Genomic DNA, 25,390 nt, shown 5'->3' with positions numbered 1-25,390 from the left:
ATATCGTTAAATAATACGAGCGGATTCGTACGCATTTACGGTTCCGATTTTACGAACGGTATGAGACCATATGTAATGCCGGTGTTATACAAAATGAAGCGGATTATTGGTTTAACATAATTAATGAGACATCATGATATCCATTATATCCATTTATACTCATTAACGCAATTTATTACGGACACGATTATTTAACTGCTTTCAGTGTCGCACGTTAAAGACCATACACGCCAGCGTCTGTCGCATATCATTTTATAAACATATAGAGAATAATATAATTAATTATATTAATTATATTATATTAATTATATTATATTAATTATATTATATTAATTATATTAATTATATTATGTTATTATCGAACGTTATGGAAACGCAAGGGAAGAAATCTCTTTTTCTTTCTTCAGCGCGTTGAGATGACACGTTATAGTTAACATTATATAATTATAGAGACATTATACTCTAATTCCGTTATGCGAGGGAAGAAATCTCTTTTTTTCTTTCTTTAGCGCGTTGAGATAATCACTCACTCATTCTCCGGCGACTTCTCGCGTTTCGATGTCTCTTTATGCGAGCCATTTTGTGCTTACTGTTGGTTCTGATATTTCCTGGCAGGTCGGATCACGTGGGAAATTTTCTTACGTCGGACACGTCTGCTGAGATTTCTCGGATTTTCCAAATAATCAGTCGGTCGTGGCGCGGAATTTTGTCGAGGAATTTCCAAGATATTGAAGATTAAAGGAGAAGCGCAACCAGCGGCTCCTTTGGTCGCCGCTTTCTTCTCTTGTCTTTCGTCCTTTATTTAACAACACAAAGTCACATGTGATTGTCATTTCTATATATCGTTCGAATGATCGATTCGAGTTATCAATGTAAACTAATTTTTGCAGATTATTTTTATAAAGACAATTGCGATTTAAATGCGAAGTAGACTCGACAGCGACAGCTCTAAATCCGTTAATACTGCGGAACGCGCGATTTTGTCCGTAGCGTTGTTTGATCATAGAATGAAATTGAAATGTTTGTGACAGCGGCAATTCGTTGTATTCGATTAAAATAGCAATGGTTTTGATTGCGAAGTAACGATCGTCGGACATCTACGATCTCACGGGCGTTTTCTGTTCAATAAAATTTCGCGTTTTTGACGCAATGACAGCCGAAAAATTCCCACGGCAAATATTAAAAAGACTTTTTTGTGCGATACTAAGCATTCACAGCTAATGCTTTGCATTTTCACCTGGAGTTTATTTTTCTCTATAACTTTTTGCTTGCTCGTGTTATTTATCGCAAACATTGCAGATGGCGTTATCGTATCCTCTTTCTCAGTTAACTCAATAAAAATATCTCTCACAGAATAAGATTTATAACCAATTTTTAATAAAATCACATATATTTACGTAACAATCTTTTTTCTTTCAAAATCGATAAAACAGTGTGATGGGAGAAAATCACGTGTTACGCTTGCAGTGCTTGCAGTGTGAAAGTGTAATTCCAAAAATGGATGTATAGAAAGTGTACACCACAAATACATTCTACAAACAATAAATAAGTACAAAAGGGAGGAGATTCTCGTTTCCGAGGTAGGCCTCGGCTGAGCGGTCAATTTCTTAAGCAACCGTTTCCCCGTTGGTGCCGTTTGCGTCACGCTCGACACTTGCTTCTTCGGACTTGTCGTCATCGCCGTCCATTTTACGCCCGACATCATCGCGATCATCGTCGATATTCAACCCAGCCTTTTGTCCCTCTATCCTCGATTCGTTCTCTCGACTCGACGTCGGTTTCCGCCTCTCGGTTGTTGCCCTGTGATTATCCCCGTTGCTTTTATACCGATCGCGATCCCGGTCTTTCGCGTTCTCGTAACTTTCCACGACCGGTACGTGATTGTTTCCGGCGCGTCTCGGAGACAAAGCTGTGCGACGTCGTTTGACTGGCTTTTCAACGCCCTCGCTGTCGCCCCGTTTTCGCTCCCGTTTATTGCTGGCCCTCGCGTTGATTTTGCTAAACAGACACGGTCTGAATAAGTAAAATTTTTCCCAGGCATGCAGATACACGAGAAGAACACTGACAAAAAGTCTACAGCAATATAGGTCGCGAACATTGCGTCATCGCCGCAAGAGAGTACAATACGGGTGAAAGAAGAAATTTAATTTCGCCGTGATGTACATATTTATATTGTTCTCGCTTTCTGCGCCTAAATCGATTAAGGTACTCCTGATGTGTTTACGAAGACACCCGTGTTACGAGCTGAAGTCCGTTAAAAGATTTCTGAAATCAAATGTAACTCTTCAAGGCATTATCTGGCATTAGGAATGGAAAAATAGAATATTTTCAGCGGTAGGATGACTTCACCGAAGAAACGAAGAGGTAATATTCGACTTTCGCATTCGACGACGGCGCAGTTTTGCTGAGAAAATATAAAAAAACTGTTTCGCGCTGCGTTTTAATCCAGAGCGATTTATTTTCGTTGTTTTACGGTCGTTATTATTGCTGCATGCTAAAACAATAACTACGAGGCCGAGGTAGGTATTATTCGCGCGAGATTAAAATCTCACGCAGGCAGATCGCACGAAGTTAATGAAATTGCTGCTGTTTCACGGACGGAGAGCCGACCTACCTATTTCTAGGCGCGCCGCTGCTACCAGACTTGTTTTTCTCGCGCAGTCTCGACCGGGCGGGCGATGTTCTCGGGCCGTCGTTTTTCGCGCTCAAGCTACTGGCGGGACTCTCGGTAGGGTGTCTCTTATATCTTCTTCTACCTGATGTCGTCGTGTCCTCGCGACGCGACGTCTTGCTCCTCGGGACTCCCCGGCGCATCGCCCTCCGATCGTCGGTCGTCGTTACCCGCGTCTCGCCGTGTCGGGCGATGCGCCGTTTCCGCCGGGACTCCGGGTCGCTGGTCTTCCTGCTGGAACTCGCCAAGGTCGGGCACACGTGAAGCAGGTGGCCTTGCGCATCCGCCGGGATCAGGTAACCCGATCTCACGCCGAAAGACAGCGCCTTGCGGATGTACTTTTTCGCTTGTCGCTTCCCTGCAATCGCGCCGTTTCATCGTCACTCGAGAACTTTGACCTTGCGATCAGGGGCACTTTTATGTACAACGGGCGTGAAATGATGGGTCCCGCGGTGCAGATGCACTGAACGAGCCGCACCAGCAGCCGTTGTTCGCTCGTTCACGCTCGTTCGCGCACGTCGACTCGCATGCTCGTTCAATGCATCCGCCTCAGGGAATTGTCGTTGCACTCCGCTTGCTCACGTAAAGACTGTTGCACGTGCTACGACGTTTTTTTTTTTTTTATGGAAGAATTCGTGACCGTCGGACTGTGCAAGATTATCGAAATAATTAGAACATTAGCTTTTCTTTTTTTATAAAAGAGCTCGTGACCGTCGGACTGTAAAAGAATATCGGAATAATTAGAACAGTTATTTCGCGTTTGAGAGACTTGCAAAGGTCCGGCATTTTTTATGAGATAATAGTAGATATTACTTTATTTATATGCGACTTAATTATGTATGCGTGCGTGCGCACTATAAAAGCTTTTCACGCTACTTTGGGAAGAAAAATTAACAAAATTATCCTGTTACATAGATTTACTTTCTAAATTTCTTGAAGTGAGTAACCCAGAGATTTACAGTAGCGGCATTTTCACTCGCTTGGAATGAAAACTCCAAGCGAGAGAAATCTACTTCAAGAAATTGGAGAATAAGTAAGCAACTAAGGTTGCTACATGTGTCGAGCCTTTCTTTTTACTACTAATCTCGAAGGAGAAACTATTTCATATTATTTGAAGCGATAACGCACAATTGGGAAAGTTCCCCTTGGAAACGCACCTTCCTCGATGCCCGCTTTAATGTAATTGTTAATGATTTGAACTAAAGACTTCTTCTTGAGGAGTACCCTGGCACTGTTAAGGGAGTTTGCCAGCGTGATCGGTTTCATCGAGACATTTGATACGCTGCTGTTGGCGGAACTCGCAGGAGCCGAGCTATTCCCAGCATCCGTCACCTCCGTCAGGCTCTCAACAGACGTGGGTCTAGATTCCGTCATGTATTCGGGCATTCGAATGGATTCCGAGTTATTGTGGTGGCCGACCATACCGTGTGGAAATCTTTGCTGCTCTCGATATTGCCGCGTTCTTCGAGGAGGTGTTTCGAAGCGTGGAGATCTCCTTATGTCTGCGAAAACAAACGTAAAGACATTATCTCAGTCTCTACAGTCTCAGGACGCTTTGATATTTTTAGACAATACCGCTTATAGCTATATTATAACGCGTGTAATTGTGTAATAAATCAAATTCAACATTCTTATTATTCATCTTAGATCTATTTAAGATATACTTAGTTTCTCACAGAGAAATCAGAATTTCTCTTATCAATAGATATCACTAATCTCTGAGTATTTTTTTTTTATGTTATGGGATAACCGATATTTTAAAAACTTTAAACATCAATGATTGTTGTGAACATCAATATAATGATGTGAACAACATAATTGATTCTTATTTCTCGGAAGAAGGACTAACTAGGTCCACCCGGAGTACGGAAGCCTCAGCTTTCTGACGGTCTTTGTTTGAAGTTGTTACGACAGAAGCGCAGATATCGATCATTGTATCAAACGACACGCTCGATCGGCTCGACGTCACCGAAACGGAGAGCGACAACACATGGGGATTCCCGTTGCGCGTGGGAGCGGTCGGCATTCGTAATTTCCGTTATCGTACAGATTACTGCACCCCACTGTCGGGCGCAGCCTTATTTCCAATCTTGTTCACGTCCTTGCAACCGCTTCACGTACGGTGATTCATCCCGTTCGACTCATTCAGTACATTGTGTATTAGCGTGCAGTTCGGGCAAGTAGAAGGTGTGTCGCTTCTTAGTTCGATCGAGCCAACAATTCCGAGGGCTGTAACTCGCGAATGGATCGACGTAGAGACACGAACAAAGAGCAATCTTCTTGACACGCGGTTCCGCATGCGTTCGTGTTACTCTTTTACCGTCATTTGAAGGAATTACCACGTTGAGATAAATTGCATGGAAAAAAGTGCTAGGTTTAAATAAATAATTATTCCGATACTCCTTAGCAAATTTTCATTTGGATTAAATGAATTTAGCATCTTTTTCTGTGTAATATAAAGGGATCTCCCCTTCCCCCCTCTCTCTCTTTCTCTGTCTGCCTGCCTGCCTATACTTGACACACTATCTTTTTTTCTCATTGTTACACCTTGTAGATCACTAACGATGTGACGAAACTCCAAATCGTGGTTAGAAAGAAATTAGATGTGTGTTTTCGTGACATGGATTTAAAATAACGCCAACATTTCAACGGCAATCTACTGCAGCGTAATGATAGCGCATGATGCCAATTGTATACCTCGGTTGTATTTATCGATGGTGAGCAGCTCGTAGACCAGCTGAGGTATACTGATGGAATCGTACGGTTGTCGTCGCCGATACGGAGTGCTCGGAGGTTTACGGCCCGTCGGTTTCACACGAGATCGAACTCCGCGACGCGGTGTCGGTTCCGCTGTCCGTTTCTTCGCAGCTCTGTTTCCCGCTCTTCCCTTTGACAGCGCCATTATTTGATAATAGTATTTCTCCTTTGCGGTGAGTCTCCGTGACGCAACGGAGAGCACGATCGCGGTTGGCCTCGGCTACGGATGAAAATTGAACGACGCGCTTTGGTCGTTCCGCTCTCGCGAATAATGCCGGTGATCGGAACGGATTAATCTCTACACGATCCTATTGACGATCATTTCGATATTTTTCCGCATTGGTATAACGCGGATTTGAATTCGAAACTAGGACCGTCGAGCTTACAATTTATAATTACATTTTTATAAAATTCATAATTTATAATTAAGGAAATGTTTATTTTCTCACTTGAAACGAATTTGTTCTCGGTGCATCAATATATATATTGTTATAAGAAAATATGTCAGTATCTATCGAATAAATGTACATTTTATTTTTCAGACATTTTTCTTTCAGTGTATGTGTAAGAGTGCTTGTGTTATCTACTTCTTATCTATATAATTATATTTTACCGTTTGAGATGTGCGTCGCGTACGCATCGAGAAATCTTTTAGGAAATGACTTCTGATAAAGGGTAAAAATTGCGATAAAAATATATAACACGGGTATGCTACGAAGATATTAAAAATTCTCTTGATATGTTCTTCTTAAAAGCGGCTCAAGCCCGTTTTTCGTGTTTAATCATGCACGTTAAGGCGGTTATTCTTCATCATGAAAGACTCGAGGGTAGATCTGAATAAAAAGTCTGAAGCTACTCTTGAATCACGTTCGTATGATATTTTAAAACTCCGTACAGGATCTGCGAGTTCTCTCCCACTCCCTCGCACAAAAGAAAAAAAAATAGCGCGTTATTAAAGTTCGCGAGATTTTCGACGGATAGCATTGACGAGATACGAGCGGAAAGTTTCCAACGACGGCGCCCATTTATCGGCGTCGTTGTTCGATTTATTGCACTTTGATCGTTCTTCATACAAACTTCGCCCGATTTCGCGGTCGCTCCTAGGTAAAAATATTACGTGTCGTGCGGTTTTTTGGCCGTCTGATCATCGATCATCGCGCGATAACCAAGTATCATCGGCGTCTTTGGTGACATTCAACTTTCCCTTTTACTTGACTCGTATAATTTTTATAATAATTTCATTCGGGCGATTGGCAATTTGCTTCCCGTTCTACGTCGATATCGAGATCTGTAAGCAGAATGGACAAGTAGATCTTGAAACGAAACATCAGAGGCTAAAATTAAGAATTAAGAATCGATTTTTAAATCGAACTTGAAAATTTCGAGATGAAAAATTTTCAAGCATTTAAAAATTGAATTGCAATAATCGAGAAAAACTGTTCTGCATGAAATTGCATATTCACGCTCATGTGTTTTGATCCGCACTTAATGATAAGACGGCACCGTGTATCTCATTAACACGTTGAGTGCCATGTCAGTCACCGGTGACTGACAGTATAAAGTACGATATAAAACTAAAAAAATTACTTAGTTTAATAAGTAATTTCAGGATCGTATAATTAACATACTTAAATATTTCTTATCAAAAAATTTTAATTTTTTAGCCTGAACGAGATTTCCTCCGAAATGCGCGTGGTACTCAACGTGTTAACGCGGGTAAATTACCGTGTTACGTTACAGATGATTACGAGTCGCGGATGAACGCCGTAACCTGGATCTCTCGAGCCCCGAAGCTATCGGCGTTTATATAACCGGGGTGGCGTGGATTTAGTAAACTCGAGAAGAGCGTTCGCTCGGAAACGAAACGTGCCTGCAAATGCCGTGGAACTATTTGTGTAAATCTTAGAGGATGAATGTCTCGGGAGGTGCGAATTTACGACGGGCAGGCACTTTTATCGCGCGATGAATATCTGAAAGAGGCGAAGGAAAAAAAGAAAACAGTCAATAAGAGAACAATAAATTGTCGAGGGAAATAAACACGATGTGTGGATTACAAAATAAGCTGCGTAACTTACGTTATTTCGTTTACATTTGTACGAATTTATATACTTGAAAGTAGATTATGTATCCCTGAAAGCACGGCGATGTGCAGCACTCGCTTGAATATGTTTGAAACATACGACCGGCGAGCGAAATTAAAGCGTTTTTTTTTTCTTGCAGTCTTACGGAATAATTCTTTATGGAACGGAAAGCAGGTTCGTAAGTCGTGATTTTTTCATATGAAATTTCTTATTCAAGAAAATCAACTTTGAAAAAGTAACATAAGCGTAAAGAAAAACTCGGGACAATGATACCGATACCATCGAAACTATTTCTTTCGATCGACAATACTGATGATTCGATTTCGCGAAGTTTCCTCTCTCTCTCTCTCTCTCTCTCTCTCTCTCTCGCGAGTTATCCGAGAAGAGAGTCCTGATGAAATAAGAAACTAATCCAATACTTCATCGTCCATCATCATCCGATTATAAGTTCGTAAGGATTATATTATACTCCCTCTTCTTACCGGTTGCATTTTCCGGTTGCAAGGAAACGATCCAACTTATCTCGAGAGTCAGATGAATCCAACTAGAGCCTGACGCGGATGAAAGTCAGAACTTGACAATTGAGATAATAAAATCCTTCTTTAATCCTTCCTTTCAAGAACTCACAGGCGTTTTTATTAACAAAACGGAAGCGCTCACGGTCTTGAGAGGTTACTTGACATTCTAGAGGACGCTTTCGAGAAAGAGGTACTGAATACGCTTTAAATATATTTTACATTTTTTGTATTTTAAATTTTACATAATTCACGAAAAGTACACGGAAGATTCACGGATATCGTTAAGTCGTTCTACCTTATCTGAATGATTTAACATAAATGTTCATTAAAAATTGATAATGGAATGTGATATGGTTATGCATGTATGAATAGTATTTCAAATTGAAAAAGTCTATTGTTATATCCTACATTTATTGCGTGAGAAGGGAAGGAAAAAAGAAGAATGCAACAAATATACGCGTATCATTTTTCCACCTTTGTCAAGGTAACGTAACGAACTTAGCTCGATCGAACTCGTTTCTAGTTTGCAAAATAACCACTGTGTTCACCGTACCGATATTCATATCCTGAATGTGACGATGCCTCTTTTCGTCTATTCTTTTTTAATCTTGTCAGTTTTGAGGTAATACGATTGAATACAATCAGTGCTGTCGACTGAATGCTGACCAGGATTCTGTGAATGCGCACATATACGTACATATCTATCGTTCGCGTATACGTCATGAATACGAGCAACGGCTAAATCAATCAAGCGAGATAGGATTTGATCTGGCGTTGGTTTTGCGCTATACATTTCTTGAATAACTATTGAAATACCACGTATACACGAGATCCTCCAGATCGTCCGAACCCTTTTGACTATAGATTAGATTTTCGCATTCCTTGGATGGAATTCGTTTCTTCTTCCAATCGAATTGGATTTTTACATATCTTTTCAGTACTCGACTTGAAAGATTCTTACAAACTTCTAAAGAAATAAGAATCTAATAAGAAATAAAAAATATACTTGTGAAATCAAGCATGGAGTATACTAAGAGAGTATACAAAAATATGTAGGAAATAAAAAATGTTTCTTCACGGTCGGTACTAATAACATCTATTTTCGTAAATCTCTCTAATTTTTTTTTATTTAAATTAAATAAACAATTGCTTTCATGAAAAATTACAGATTTGAGAAAGTATATATTTTCTCATTTGAAAAGAATGTGTTCTCAGTGTAAAAATGTGTATATTGTTATAAGTAAATATGTTATTAGCACCTACTAAATGAATATTTTATATTTTTTTTAGACATTCTTTCTATTAATGTGTAGAAGTGTTATCTACTTATTATCCATAATATAAAGATATAACATAAAGATCTAATCTAGCAAACCAAGACGAATCTTTCGTTTAAACGCTTCCGAATGATTCTCACGCACATTCTGTACGAGCTACAACTCGCCCGAAGGTGTACGAATTTTCTGTCCGCGGGGAACATTTCGATAATGTTTCTCGGCACAAAGTAATCGCGTTACGCAACTCTCCGCACGACACGTGTGTGGCGCAACTTTTATGCAGACTCAAGGTTACCGGACGACCGCTCTGTCGGCGATCCATCGGCAGGTATCCATCAAGCCCCGCTGATTTATTGGACACTTGTGGCGCGAACTTACTCCGAGATTCAAGGACGCAGCTAGAACACACGGACGCGGAATAAAGTTCAATTACTCGTCGCGCATCTTCGAGCAGACGCGACGCGACAGAATTTATCGGCATAGGGAGGTGTACATCATGGGGCGCGGGAAGCAGGACGCGCCGACGAAAAGTTCCAAAGCAATCGCACGTTGAGAAAGTTGTTTCGCTCGTAGTTCGGCTTTCAACGGGAACACGATTGCAACCACGAGATTCACTTGCTTCTCGAGTCGAAATTTTATTTCTACATTAAGTCTACTTAATTCCACATTAAGTCACCAAGTAAAGAAAACGGAAATAACGTCTCACTTGTAGCATAATTCATAGGAGCACTAATAGTGTTCCTTTGATGCTGTAAAGGGAAGTTGAGACCTTCCGAGTCGAAATTTTAATTCTACATTAAACGTGAAGAAAACGGTAATAACTTCCTATTTGTAGCATCAAAGGACCAAAATAGAAGAACTTTGAAGACTTAGGTATTCATAGTCGGATTTAAGACCGTTTTGAGTTTATCTTCAGATGCCGTGCGGCTCATTTCATTGGACTACGGAATGGATTACGGGATATCCGAAGACGAATTTAAAACGGTCTTAAATATAAGATCCGATTATGAATATCGGTCTTAATGTAGAACTAATTAGACCTGACATGCAGGGATTTCCATTAAGAGATAAAGACTAAAATTTCAATTCAGGTTCGAGTGCGAAACGCGCCGCTCGAGAGGCGTTCGCGCGATCGATCGTCCGGTTGATCACGTTGCCGGTTGAATCACCGAATTATCGAAGTAATCGAGGCTGCGCGAATGCTTCCGTACGATCGTGGAAACCGGGGTTTCAGCAGGTCGAGCACCCTGCAATTGTGATAACGCGCGCAATATCGCACACGCACGGGGAAGATGCGACTCGTCATCGTACTGCTAAGAGATAGAACGAGCTTTTGCGCCGGAGTCGCTTTACGTTTGACTTTAACGAGTCGGAGAAGCGACAAATAGATCTCGGAGAGATCTCGCAGCCGGCATAATGGAAAAGCGGGGGGAGAGGGGGGGGGGCAACCCCGTCGTGACGGCGCGCTGCTCATCGATTGTGTCGGATAACAGTCTGCGTTGTGCGCGTAACTTTTGAGCGGATCTACGGCCAGATGACCGAGACAAAGTAGACGTAATGACCACAGCCGAGACGTACATGCGCCTGTTCGTTAGCCGGTAGTGGCAATTAAAACTAAACCGCTTAATCATCGGTGTACAGGGTGATCCATACGTGTGCGTTGCTCCGCTCCGTGGCGACAACTTGATCGCGCTTGACTCTCCCGACGGCGCGACGAAAATTATACACGGAAAATCTGGTTACGGTTCGTTGCCCGTGATGAAAGGCACTTAAGAACGACGTTGAGCGGCCGTATCACACGTCCATCGCGCGCGCGTCTCTGAGTTATCGAAATAAGCGCTTGCCGAGTTTAACCGACCGGGAACGTAACAAGCTTTACGTCATGTGAGCCCCGTGAAACGTAGGCTACGTATTCGCGTTGTGATAACGACGATTGCGTAACAACGGTTGTACGTTATTGTAAGGAGAAAGAAAGCGTAGACGCCGAGGCACCACCTGTCTGCCGTGTGCGACGTTAGAAATAGTCAAGGTCGAGGTTCCCCGAAGAGAAGCGCGCGGTAGTCTACCGCCGGGCTCGAAATGGTCTCCCGAGGCGTCTGAGGGATGCAAGACTTTTTTCTGCCTGTCTCACCGAGCTAATAAATTCCTGCATTACTTTACGTTGCGACTCGACGGCGCGCGCTTCTCATCAGCCGGATATTGTGCGTCCTACGCGCATTATGCGATCCCTATTCTTCTAATTGATTCACATTTTACTTTTAATTTTGCTTTGCCGTGAACACAATGGGAATTTAAAGTTGTGTGTTGAAAATAAAAATAATACCTAGACGGAGATTTACGAAGAATTAGTGTCACAAATGAAAATTATGGTAACCTCGATATAAGAACTACGTAAGAACGACGGAAAACATAGTTTCGGATTAGGTCGCGTTATATTCTCGATGTATCGGATGATCAACAGCGGAAATGAGTTTACGGGAGGATGATAAAAGTACCATGCTATCATATCACCGCTTTTGCGCCGATAAAACGTAAAGTGGTGAGTCGAGCCTCGCTTTCAGATATCTGCACGCTTGACCTAATTGCGGGAGAAATCGAGCTTGCGATTTTAACAATCGAGCCGGGAGGCGCGCGCGCAAGAAGAATGTCGAGCGAAGAATGTAATGAAAACATTCCAGAGATATAGAAGTTCCCTCAAAGTATCGTAAAATAACCGACAAGTGTGGCGCGCGCTCCGCGCGGCAAACATATAAATTTCTCGCCTAAGTATTTAAGCGTCGCGCTTTTGATGGATCGGCGAACGCCCTTGGAGCCCCCCGCAAAATTACGCCGAGACGGCGGGAGGAATGTTGATTTCGAAATTTCCGGCGAATCCCACGCTGACGAAAATCCACGCTCGAAATCGATTCCTCGAACCTCGGTCGATTTTTGTCGCGTGAGAAATTCCCGTCGCGGAATCGACAGTAAACGCGCCATCGCTGATTCCCCAGTCGAGTCCGTCGCGTTACCTTCGCCTATCGAGTCGAATCTCCGACACGGCGTGTCACCTAAATTCCAAGTTAGATTGCCCATGTGATACGCCGCGAGACTTCTGCGAGAATCGGGTCAGCCGTTTTTACGTGACGCCTGAACAAACAACCGGGCGGACGGACGGACAGATAGGACAGACGGACAGAGCTTCAATTTTATTTATGTTGCAGGCAGATTCGTAGGCGAAACCGTCGTGTGCGTGTGTACGTGTGCAAGGGACGAAACCTCGTTACTCACCGGGTTCGATCTAACGCATGCCCGATGACATTTTCATCAAACAACGTTTCGTGCGACCAGCTTGCCGCACGAACTGAAATGCGTGTGTGTATGTATGCGTGTAAAAATTGCGAGGGCTGCAACCGAATAATTTCACGGAAACGTGCAAGTGGCCGTGTTGTAATTTCTGAGGCTGAATATGGGATTGCGGGAAATTTCGCGTATGCCGCTCATTCATGCGGAGCTCCGTCCAGATTTCGGCAAATAGCACCGGAATGCTCGATGAAATCGGAAATTAGCGGAAAACGTGCGGCGCGTTATATTCAGTCAATGCCGCAATCGACGTTTTTATGCAGTTTATAATCGTTCGCACGATTTCGGGAAATCTGAAAATTCGTAATATTCGCACGATATTCGTTCAGACATCGCGCATCGTTATTAGCTCATTGACTTCTACATCGAATTTTCAGACAGTTGGATATTCAATCTCTTAATTTTCAATTCATGTACTTTCTAAGCCTTCAGACTCAAATTAAAACGTGAAATATATATACTGAAAGAAGTGTTGCATTCAAGTAAAATAATTATTCCAATAGTTCTGAGCAAATTTTTTACTTGGATCAAGTAAATATTACTCGAATTTAGCACTTATTTTATACTCAAATAATATTTATTTGATTTATAAATTTATTTAACTCAAGTCAAAAATTTGCTCAAAATGATTGAAATAATTATTTACTTGAATGTAGCACTTTTTTCAGTATAGGAACTCGAGGATTTGTTAGAAAAGGAAGAGAGAAAGAGAGAAATGTTCATTATTCTGTAAATCCTTTAATGGATAGGTATAAATCTGGTTTGTGCTATTTGCACACGTGAATATTCACATTTTGGGCTTTGTAAATCCGTTGATCCGAGATTGGCGCGGAAGCTTCTCCGGCGCGCATCCGGAGGAAAGTAAAGGCAGGGCTAGGCAATAATGCAGAATCGATGGACCCTTAGAGTTCATTGCTTACTTTGGAGGAGACACATCTCGCCGTATTCACTCGATGAAGTGCGCGGAATGTGCGTCGAATGGATATCCTCGATTTCCCAGCTTCCTTGTGGCAGGATCTATGACGGCATTATTACCGTGGAATACTACTCTTCTTTCATCCTTTCATCATCCCTTTTTTTGCGACCTGGTCGTTCGTCAACAACTCAGCGGGAAGGTAGACAGAGGTCGGAACGAAGCGGGTGTATCCTTCTAAGAGGGCTATTTGTCAGTTGTTCCCTAGCACTTTCATTCTGAGAGCTGTCTCCGAGCAAAGCTTTACGTTTGACCTTAACTAACCGCCGTGGATAATTTTTTAGACGTTCGCCACGTTACATGCATCATCCAATGTTTTCAAAAACATGACACAACGTTTTGATTGCCCGAATCTCTCGGATACTGAATGTTATTGATATATTGGCAGGTAGCGACAGTACGGAATTGATGGTAGATAAATGTGTGTGTTTTGTCGCTCCAGGGCTGAACCCTTTAAGAGCGTTAAAATGAAGAAAAATCATTAGAGGGAAAGCACCGAAATCGATATACTATTTTGTTTTTAGCTTCTGTCATGAATCCTTGTTGGAAGTGTAAAATTAAAATTATATACATGGATCCGAACCAGCAATACTTTTATGAAAATATGTGAGTTTTATGCAAATTATTATATATTTTCTTGCAAATAATTATATTTTAAGATGTTTGAAAATTGACGTTTCTAGAAACTGGGCACCAAAACAGACATACCCGTATTATAGAAAATTATAAAAAAAAAATTAAAAGCACCAAACTTATACATTATTTTGTACATTTATTATATCCTCACATGTTATTTTTAATCTTGTATATTTTTTATTATATGAAAAGGAGTCCCCCGACTTTTTCTTTCCGACCATCTTAAACAAATAAGAAAAATCGAGGAAAATCAAACACCGGTAATTTCAACGGTATTTTGTGATAGAGGATAGAGGGGTCGACACAAGATCCAAACTACAAGATCCGTTCTACCGATTCCGCGTAAACTTTTTCATTATTAGTCATGTAACTCTGAATGTGAAAAAATTAAAATCGTTAGTCATGGTTAATGGTGTAAAATCGAAACGAGCCTGTCGTTAGAACATCTAACCAACATCCAATCTTAAAGTAGCGCTATGATCTTAGAAATGTTACGTTTCTCGCGTCTCAGCGGCGTAGCAACATTATATTTTGCGCCAGTCAGTCACATGTCTAGATTTTTCACCTTTCCGCCGGAGCAAGTTTGATGGCGAGAAAGTTCACATGAAAAGTTTCATGTTTCCATGCGTCGCTGAGTTACGCGATCATGAGTTCACGTGAAACTTCACTTTTCACTTCCTCCCTGAGGTAAAAGTCGCATGATCGATACTCGGAGCCGACGCAGATATCGCGCGGTACGTTTATCGGCGCGTCAGTTGTGTTTCCGTCGAAATGACTCACGCTTGCATCTTCCTTTCCGCCGGTCGAAACGCGAAATATCTGCACTTACAGACACGCGGCGGGTAATTTCAACACACACCGGGCTACTCTCCTCGCCAAACGTTTGCACGGATCGCTGTTGAAATATGACACCCTTCCCCCTCTCCCCGCCCTCTCTTGTTACAAGAAGCCCTGTCTTCAGCGCCAGGGCAGCCGACGGCTATTTCCGTTCGTCGCAAAAATACGAGGCGTAATTCTCCCTCCCCCTTTTTTTTTTACCTCTTTCCATCTTCTTTCTCCGTTGGCTCTTCATTGCGTCATTACATAGACACATCTAATGAAACAGTTCTGTGACTTTGCTTGCTGACGTAACCGATATTAGATCCCTTTTGAGCTCACTTTTATTACGCCGCTTATTACGATACGCGCGAATCGAAAGGGACCCGAGATAAAGATACCCGGAGCGCGCTCAAGGCAAACACTGACGTAAATCGAAAAGCGCAGTTTTCCTTAACAAATAGGGTAACGCCTTTAACCATGGTCGCAAGCGTGCAAACATACACACGCAAAGAAGACGGCAATTTCCTCGCATTCCAGCCCGCGTTTATTGGCAGCGATATGAGTCGTTGTCCGTTATCGATGCGACTCGCTAACGGGATCGGTAGCGCATCCATCAGCATGCAAATAGTCGACGCGCGCGCGTTCGATGCACCCCTTCGTGCGTATCGCGCTTATCGAGACGTGTTCCCGCGGGACATGTCACGTCGGATAACTTCTCCCAAGTTCCGCAATCGGGGCTTGGCTAGGAGAGACGACGTCGAACGGTCGCACATCGGGAGGTCGGAAATTTACGGTCGGGAAAAAGTTCGAAAGCGCGTTCGCGCGCGTAGATCAACGCGGGGGGATCGGATAGGATGAATAACGACGTCGTACAACTGCCGTCGTAGAGAGTCACGTGCCACTGATAACTTTTGCATTAGCATGCTCGCGCCCTGTGAAATAGCACCGTCATTTTGAATCGTCGTGTGCGCACGAAGGGACTATTCGATGTGCCTTCTCAGCGATATTTGTACGCGGAAAAAAAAGTTTGGTCGAATTAACGCGACGAACGCATTTTGGTGAATGAAACGGGATTCTTTATTATTATGAACTAATTTGTACTCCCAATACATTCAGGTTTCCTCCAATACGCGCTTGGTTTGTTCATTGTCATATGTGAATTCAATCAAACTTCCTTCCGTTATTATTTGAACACAATGAAATATTCGATATTGAGATAAATTACTATGATATAACTTATTTACTTTCAGCCTCAACTAATCATTTTTTATGGTTCAATTATAAAAATAATAATAGCAATGTGCATGTAAGGTTGTTATCACTGACACTCTATAGTAGGGATCGGCATTGGCAAAGAAAGCGTCGTCTGCCAAATAATCGATGGTCAAAAATATCGATTTTGTACAATCGATTTTTTCTTATAAACATCGAAAATAATCGATTAATTTCTGTATTTTTGACAAACTATTTGCACCAGTACTCTTTTCCTCTCTTTCCATAAAATCTCAAGAAAGAGATGAAAAATGAATTAGTCTAAGTTAATACAGTCAGTGCAGAAACAAGAAACAGACCCCAAGCAAATAATAACTTAATAAGTTATACAAGGAAATATGACATCTTTTATATTGGAAGTATCATGCACGTAAGAATATATAGACGGAGCACATTGTGGCGGGGAAAAAGCATAAAGGGTGAAAGGAATGAAATATTTATTGTAATGGATACGAGGAATCGAGATGACGAGGGCCGATAATTACGCGGAGTGATGTAGACTGTTCCCATTGCAATTATGTTTTATTATTCTAGCTATTATTATTTCTGCTTTTACAGTCTTTGCAATTTAAAGCCAATTCGTTTATGGTCTTTTTGGTCAATAATATCAAGAATGTTAATATATCAAATAAATTTAAGAATACTATTTAAAAAAATACTCAATTGTAAATGGATAATTTTGACTATATACATCAGTATATATCCTATATTTAAGACTGGTGAAGATATTAAAATTTTTAGTAATAAAATTTAGTAACATCGAAACAAAAAAAACTCTTGACATAGGGAATAATCGGTTTCAAAAACATCGACAAAACAATCGATTTTTTAAATGAAAAAAGAATCGAACGTCGATTCATTGATCGATGATTGCCTAACCCGACTTTATAATATTCTATAATAACATTTACTAGAAAAATAGTTCTCTTAACAATAATTCACTACGATGATTATAGTTACAAATATCAAATATTTTTTTCTCTCAGTGTGATATTCAACGAGTTGTGCTTTTTTTACTTTTTACTTTCTTTCGTCTTTGCTACTTTTCTACAAGCTGACGCACGTAATAACGAGAATTGCATAAAGTTCCGAAATACTTTTAATCTGCAGAATTTCTAAGAACCTCCAACGCATGTAAGTCTTAATTCCTCACTGATATTTCTTGTGTGTAATACGGTAGCGATTGTAGCCCATGAAACTTTTCCAAGAAAGCTCGAAGAAAAGTAATGCACGATCTGGAAGATCTTTCACCGTTGCCGATCCGATATAATAACTCACAGAAATATGATATGATGTAATAACTCGAACTCCCCTAAACAGGATTTCTCTCTTGTCGATGTAATGTAATAACTCGGATATGATATGATGTAATAATTCTCAGATTCCGAAATAGGGGAATCTTTTTCGCCCCAGCTCGGGAGTTTGCGAAAACGGAGGGTGCAATAGTCGTGAACGGAATATCTGTCATCGTTGCGTAATCTCGGTATATCGAGCACCACAAAATTGCGTTACCACGCGCAATTCCTCAAAACAACTTCGAAAGAGTAATGCAAGATCTGTTACATTCATGAGACTTTTTACGCTCCGGAAATATTTTTACTAGCGGAAAAATACTATTTACCTAGCGAGAGAAAAAAGGAGAGATTTTAAATTTTCATGGAAAACTTCGTATCCTCTTTGCCGCCACAAACGGATGATTAAATTTTAATCATAATATTATTAGAAAGAATAACATTTTCCAATCTGGTCTGACCTTATGGTAAACTAACAATGTTTATATCCACATAATTTCTTTTCCTACCGCCAACAGGCGTCGCACGTCATCGTCACTCGTTCTCTTTTTTCTCAGTTTCGAGTCAGTTGTCCTCTTGTTGAAAAGAAAAAAAATAGCTGAAATCCATATAGGAAATCCATATGGAATTCCACGGTTGCCTCTGGGGATTTGCGTCAAAAACCCAGGTCTTAGATAACAATCTATATTGATTCCTATATGAATTTTCACACGCCATGTGTGGATCCCTACATGGACTTTTCATATCCTATATAAATTCACATGGGTTCCGTTGGATTACCGTGAGAATCCACCTAGAAATGTTTAACAAAACCAATTACTTTACCGATTGGATGGCATATAAAATTTTTCAAAGGAACCTAGCGATATGCCACGATACAGGTACACATTATCACCGTCGTCAACAAATAGCGAGGGGGAGGGAATAGACAATGAATTATTGAAACGGAGACTGCAACCTACGTAGACTCGCAGTGACGTTTTATTTTCGCGTGCGACTTCCGTTCGCGCCGTTTCACCGCGTATTTTCGCGCAAAGTCACGTTTTCGCGTGGGGGCGGATGCGTACCGCGCCCGGTGAATCACGTTTCTTGACAATGACCAGACTGTTCTTCATGTAAAAGAGCTCGACTCTAAGACCGATAAACATCTCTTCGATATCGTTCACGAGCAAATTCTGCAAATACACACGACGACGCGGTTTCAATCGCGTAAACTCTCCATAAAGAATAGCAAAAAACAACGAACGACTCCTTCCGAAGGTCTCGAGCGACCCGACAAATTCGCGGAGACGCGCTGGCAGCTCTCCGAGTTATCAGCGGTAGATTCGACGCGCGAATACGATCGATACTGCGTTTCGGCCGACGGATGGCCCGCAGGCACGACGGATGTAACTACTGTCGTTCCGAAAGCGCTTCGCACTACTGCGCCACGTCTCGCTTACCACTCGGACGTGCACCGTCGCCATGGTTATCGTCATAAGATTGAGCAATAATTAATTACTCAGCTAAAAGTTAAGTTAAAAGTTAACAATTTTTTATTTAACTCAATTAATATTAAACGAATTAACTTTCAACTTAAATCAGTTAATTTCAAATGCATTAACTTGAACTTATTATCTTTATTACATAAGTCAAAATAATTCGTCAATATTAAAACCTGTACTGCTTGCGATATAAAATAAGAAAAATTCCAAACAATGCGAGCAACATTTTCTTACGTCTTTCTGAGCGCTAGTGTTCGTTTTTTGTATAGAATCCTCGGCACAAGATAGCCGGTACCTTCTCATAATAAACTACCTTTTCTTTATTCAGTGTTAATTTAATCCACGATGAAAAAGTTAATTGTGCAAAAAAGCGTGTATATATATGCACACGTATCACGGCATATATTAAAGCATATATTACGGCTTTGCCTATAACTAACCTTTAATAATAAGTTATTTCAATAATAATAACTAAATTTTTCACAAAGTTAATCTTAGTTTAGGTAACTTGTAACCTAATTGAATTAATTTTATAGGCTGTTAGCTTTCAACTTAAATAAAGTTGAAAATTAATTTACCCAACTCTGGTTACCGCCGTGCGTACCTACGGAGAGAGAGATGAACAGGCAGCGCCTTCTCATGGACCAGCCCTCGTCGGCGCGCGATCAATACTCGGGGCGGGTAGCAGCGTGTAGCGATCGTGGTCTCTCGCGAGTATCGTGCACGCTCTCGTGGTGTTCCGACATCCCAGACGAGTGTTCCATCTCTCTAACATGCCGTATAATAAATCGATATCGTCGTCGCGAAGATGAGAGGGTGCCGCATCGGCGTTCGCACGTCCGGCGCGAGCTAGATATTTATTTACGCGCGCCGCGGGGGCTGTGTTTCGCGCGCGGGTCGTTCTCCGTCCTGCTTCCGTATAAATGCGGCGCGCCGCGAGGCACGTTGCTGTCGGGTCTGCAAGTCTCGACGTACTCGTTGAGAGCGTCGTCGTTGAATTTTTCATCGTGTAGCGCGCCGAGAGGAGAGGCGCGCGTGTTCGCTGCTCGCGGGGACGAAACAACGAAGATGAAGAGGCAGAATGTCAGGACTCTGTCGCTGGTAGTGTGCACGTTCACGTATCTCTTGGTAGGCGCCGCGGTGTTTGACGCCCTCGAATCCGACACCGAGAAGAAACGCTGGGAATTCCTCTCCGGTGAGTACGGTAGCCCGCACCACCTCCGACGACGACGGCGTATTTTAACGCCTGGCGATATTTTTACGCGCACTGGGCGCGATCGATAATCGACGATTAATTATTTCCGCCGCGTGCGCGCGGGAAATGCCGTTGCAGAGATCCGCCGGAACATGATGAAAAAGTACAACATCACGCCGGAGGATTACAAGATGGTCGAGATCGTGATCATCGAGAACAAGCCGCACAAAGCGGGGCCGCAGTGGAAGTTCGCGGGTGCCTTCTATTTTGCCACTTTAGTATTAGCCATGATCGGTGAGTTGCGCTCGCGCGAACTTAAAAGGATCACAATGTAAAAGAAACACGAGGAAGCACGATAGTTACGTTCAATTTTAATTTAACTTAGCTTCTTGATTTTTTAAAATTGCCCAAAATTTAGTTCGATTTAACTTTGCACTTCTTTTAGTCACGCAACATTATCTTGTGTACATTACGGCAACCCGTGAGTTCTATGCGTTCGTCGTTAGAAAAATCATTTGCTGTGTCAGTAAATTTTATTTTAATGTTGCAGTAAAATCTGTCGGTTACTATGCGAGCAGCAAAACGATCTGTTAAGAGTACCAATTGCCATTCGTTGGCAGTTGGCATTTTATTTTCAATTGAAATGATCTATAAATTATTTTGCTGCAAGAACAAATGAGCGAAACGTTATTTGTGGGAAAACATGATATTGTTTTAAGAGCAAATTAGCGTATTCCAAAGACAGATTTACCCGCGACGGAATTTTCCGATTCCGGCAAGAAAACTATTTCCGCCCTAATTGCGATAAATAATTCACTAATTTGGTTATGCCAACGAAATTTTATCGCTGTCGCGACAAACATGCGGTAGCAATGATGGTTTCGCTGCAACAGCAAACTTATTTTTCTCCGTGCGACATCACGGGAAAGATGTCACGTCGTTCGGAACGTTTCGCGAATCGTACGTTGGCAAGATCCTCGACTTCATAAGACTTGGACGCAATTTTCTGCAAGGTTACGGACACTCCACGCCAGTGACCATCGGTGGAAAGGCGTTCTGCATGGCGTACGCGATGGTGGGAATTCCGTTGGGGCTGGTGATGTTCCAGAGCATCGGCGAGCGACTGAACAAATTCGCGTCGGTCGTGATCAGGCGGGCGAAGACGTATCTCAGGTGCCAGAAGACCGAGGCCACCGAGATGAATCTCATGTTGGCGACCGGTTTGCTCTCGAGCATAATCATCACAACGGGCGCCGCGGTGTTCTCGCGATACGAGGGCTGGAGCTACTTCGACAGCTTCTATTACTGCTTCGTGACGCTCACCACCATAGGTTTCGGAGACTTCGTCGCTCTTCAGGTGGGTAACATTCACGACGGGGTTCACCGGAAACATTAGAGGAAGTCGTGATCAATCTCGAAAAGAGGCTTGATCGCTTTGCTTGCAGAACGACCATGCGCTTTCCAATAAACCCGGGTACGTGGCCTTGAGTCTGGTCTTCATCCTCTTCGGCTTGGCCGTGGTCGCTGCCAGTATCAATCTGCTCGTGCTGCGCTTCATGACGATGTGAATATATCTTTTTGCAGTGACTACACGGAGAAAAGTCACTTGCCGGCACAGCAAATTTGATTGTTTCGTGGAAGGAAACAATAGAAAATTCTGATTGGTTACTATATGAAGGACAAAACGATTTGTTAGGAATATTAATTGCCATTCGCTAGATTACATTGCTGAACTTACGTTTTTTTGCTGTAAGAACAGATTAGTTAACGTGGAGAAACACCTGTTCTAGCGGCAAATTAACGTGTCTTATGGACAAGTTTACTCAGTGGAACATCCTGGGTATCGACCACGTAACTCTTTCCCTGAGGCGGAAACGTGAAGAGTGAAATGTTTTCAAAAATTTAGAAAATTTGCACAAGTTTACGCTAGAGAAAGAAGATTCATGATCGACCCCCAGGGGATCATGAATCTTCTTCTCTGACGTGAACTCGTGAAAAGTGTAAATTTTCTAATTTAAAAACATTTCCCTTTTCATTTTTCACGCTTCCTCTCTAGGGAAAACAAAATTACATGACCGTTACCTTGGCAACAAAACTGCACCCACTTTACGAATAATTCGCTAATTTCGTTATGCTAACTAAATTTCATGGCTGTCGCAACGAATGCAATAGCAATGCTGTGGTTTCGTTACAACAGCAAAATTACTTTTCTTCGTGTATTTTCTCTCTTTCTCTCTCTCTCTCTCTCTTCCTTCCTTTAATTTCTAATATATGCTATTTCTAATAATTTCATTCTTTACTCAGTATATCTACGTCCGTTTCCTTTTCATCTTCTTTATATCGAGAAGAGTTTAGGATTTATTGGTAAGCGAGTGAAAGAAACAATTTTCCGGAGACAGGAACACCGGTGAGGCGCGTCGCGAGGACAACGAGATGCAGTCCGCCTCGCAGCACGTCCTGACGCTGGACGGTGAGGTCGTGGCGGTGAACGGCAAGCTCCTAGCCGGACACGAGCCGATCGTCCACGACACGGAGGACTGCGTGAGCGTGTGCTCCTGCACCTGCCTCGGTCCGGCGAATTCCGAGCTGCTGGATCCATCCGGGTATCAAGGTTACCGACCGCCCTCGACCTCCGCCAGCCTCCGCATGAAGCGAGCATCCGTCTGATGGAGGGAGTTCCGTCGTCGCAGTTTACGTTGTCGACTTTCGAAGGCCGACAGCCGGGAGCTGCTCGGCATCGACGTGTGAGAGTCGATACTCCCTCCGCACAAACGAGAAATATTTCCCGAAGAAGGTTCCGCGGCGGAAGACGACACGTCAAGTTTCCTCACCTCGTGGAAAGTAAGATTTAAGGAAAAAAAAGGAAAAAGCAAAAAAACTCTCCGACGTCGCCGTTCGCCCTCGACGTATGATACGCGTGATCTTCGCGTTGACTGTTCATTGTTGTTCGACGGTCGATGGGCGTGGGATGCTTGAGTAATGTGTTCCTGCTGCATTTCCCGACGTTCTACCGATACCCCCGAAGTTGATGCATTTTGATAGTTCACCTTGATGACGGCCTGTATGTCGGTCCCAGCCACCGAGTGGGTGTTGTGTACAGGTAACCCGCGTATTGCGGTCGACTCGCGTTTGGATCAAGGTGGCGGCGTGCTACGTCGCTACTGCGGTCGTTACGATTTTTTGGTAAACCTACGGTGATCATATCGCCACGCGACGATATCGTGCAGTCACGAGACACGATTCGTCCGGGCAATCCTCCGAGTGGTAACCCTTCGCCCTATCGTATCCCAGATAAGAGCGAAACATCCAGTACCTCAGAACATTCGCGAGCTCAAACGCGGATTATCCGATAGATAACCACGCATTTATAGATCGTAGTTATCGGTGTTGCACTAGAATAATATATGTTGTGAGTGCATGAGGCATAGGTCGCGTTTCGACAACCTGGAGGTTCTCGTATTCAGCGGGACTGATTGAACGGTTGACCTGGTGTCGTTGCCACACGTTCAGTCTTCGCGTAAAATTTTCCCATCGCAATCTCACATTAAGTTTACTTTAAGTCTGAATTTCGTTGTGATTCTGAAAGTTTGTCGTTTTCATTTTATTCTAATGGAAGGGAAAAGAATCTATTTAAAAAGAAGCAGAGAATTTATTTTAGAGAAGAAAAGAAGAAAAGAAATTTATAAAAACAGAAGAGAGCACAATTTATTATAATCTAATTTTAAATGTAAAAGAGAAAGCATTTACGAAGAATTTAATGGTGTTCTTTTATATGTTATATATTTTATATATTATATTATATGTTACATTACGAAGTGATGGTTGATATCTTAATCCATGCGTGAGACATACGATATCATCGCGCGTGGATAGATCTCATGAGAATCTCTGGTCTAGCAGGATCGTGCGATGAGTCGCGCAAGAACTATACATACATATGAGCATAAACATAATAGAACAATACTCTGGCCTCAATAGCGTAACGTTGTATACACATTTCCATATTTGTACCCGTAAGTGTAAAGAAGTATCGCCTGGCGAAATTTGACATGATCATTTGACGTAATCAAATTGCAGACGTGTACATGTGACGTATCGCGAGTCTTGTATTTTTTTAAGACATTTATAAAATAAAAACACGTAGAAATACCCGGGAAGACTGATAGCGGAAATTAAATGAAATGTACAGTTGTTATTTTTTTTAACTAAAATTTCTCTCTCTCTCTCTCTCTCTCTCTCTCTCTCTCTTTCTCTCTCCGTCTGTCACTCTTTCTACCTCTTTCTATCGTTCTAAATTAATGTTTTACGATTGTTCTTCCTCTAAGGTTTAAATATTTAATTGCATTGATATTGTTTAAAACAATTTCATTTTGTATCATGTGTTTGACTTTCGCGATAAGAAAAGTTCAAGCATGGTGCCAAAGTGATCTATATAGTTTTTCAAATATATTTCAAAATAGAATTTATTTACAACTACAAATCGATGATGCACTTCGATTTTTTCTATTTATATTTATTTTTAATAAGTCGTCTCTCTGCTAAAATCGTGAGATAAATTATGGGCTTGATTGCTTGCTCGAAATAATTGATACGTCAATTGGTGCTTTCTTTATTGTATGCCACGTTGTATTTCGTGAATTTTAGGGAAACATGATCGTCGTGATCAATACACGCACAAGTTGTAATAATACCCGAAAGTTTGTTTCGCGAGAAAAAAATTCGTGTTAAAACATACCGATATCGTCGAAATACAATCCTTTCCGGAACGCAACGCAATGTGTACAGCATTTTAAAAAAAGTGCGTATTTACTCACACAGAGATATGGAGTAAAAAAGCCTCCATGAAAAAACAATGATGGATAATTAATGTAATATTACCGTAAGATGTACCCTATATGCCTCTATTTTTTAATGTGAATACATTTTTAATAAATATCACACAATACAACGGTTTATAATATTTTTTCTTCCTAAAACTTTACATATAATTCTATCCTTCTCTCTTTCCAGTGTCTATATAATTCTTTCAAAGAGCAGAAAAAATAGAACAACAATATATATATATATATATATATA

The 25,390-nt window shown here is 41.7% G+C and overlaps 2 protein-coding genes across 2 annotated transcripts; one reads left to right on the top strand and one right to left on the bottom strand.

The window, feature by feature from the left end:
• Positions 1–1,607: 1,607 nt before the first annotated feature.
• LOC106745985 lies at positions 1,608–19,101 on the bottom strand. Its single transcript, XM_014622074.1, has 6 exons — positions 19,078–19,101; positions 18,703–18,810; positions 5,369–5,558; positions 3,829–4,173; positions 2,615–3,029; positions 1,608–2,013 (listed from the first exon to the last, which is right to left on the bottom strand). Exons 1-6 carry the CDS (start codon positions 19,099–19,101, stop codon positions 1,608–1,610), a joined length of 1,488 nt encoding a protein of 495 aa, XP_014477560.1.
• A 750-nt stretch (positions 19,102–19,851) lies between these two features.
• LOC106746127 (two pore potassium channel protein sup-9) lies at positions 19,852–23,979 on the top strand. The gene is made up of 5 exons (XM_014622359.1): positions 19,852–20,314; positions 20,453–20,608; positions 21,328–21,671; positions 21,760–21,878; positions 22,714–23,979. Exons 1-5 carry the CDS (start codon positions 20,188–20,190, stop codon positions 22,979–22,981), a joined length of 1,014 nt encoding a protein of 337 aa, XP_014477845.1. The 5' UTR covers positions 19,852–20,187; the 3' UTR covers positions 22,982–23,979.
• Positions 23,980–25,390: the final 1,411 nt, after the last annotated feature.

This window comes from Dinoponera quadriceps, unplaced genomic scaffold (assembly GCF_001313825.1).
Source record: "Dinoponera quadriceps isolate SergipeBrazil2010 unplaced genomic scaffold, ASM131382v1 scaffold1782, whole genome shotgun sequence".
Taxonomy (NCBI): domain Eukaryota; kingdom Metazoa; phylum Arthropoda; class Insecta; order Hymenoptera; family Formicidae; genus Dinoponera; species Dinoponera quadriceps.
This window is presented reverse-complemented; position numbering and strand designations above follow the sequence as displayed.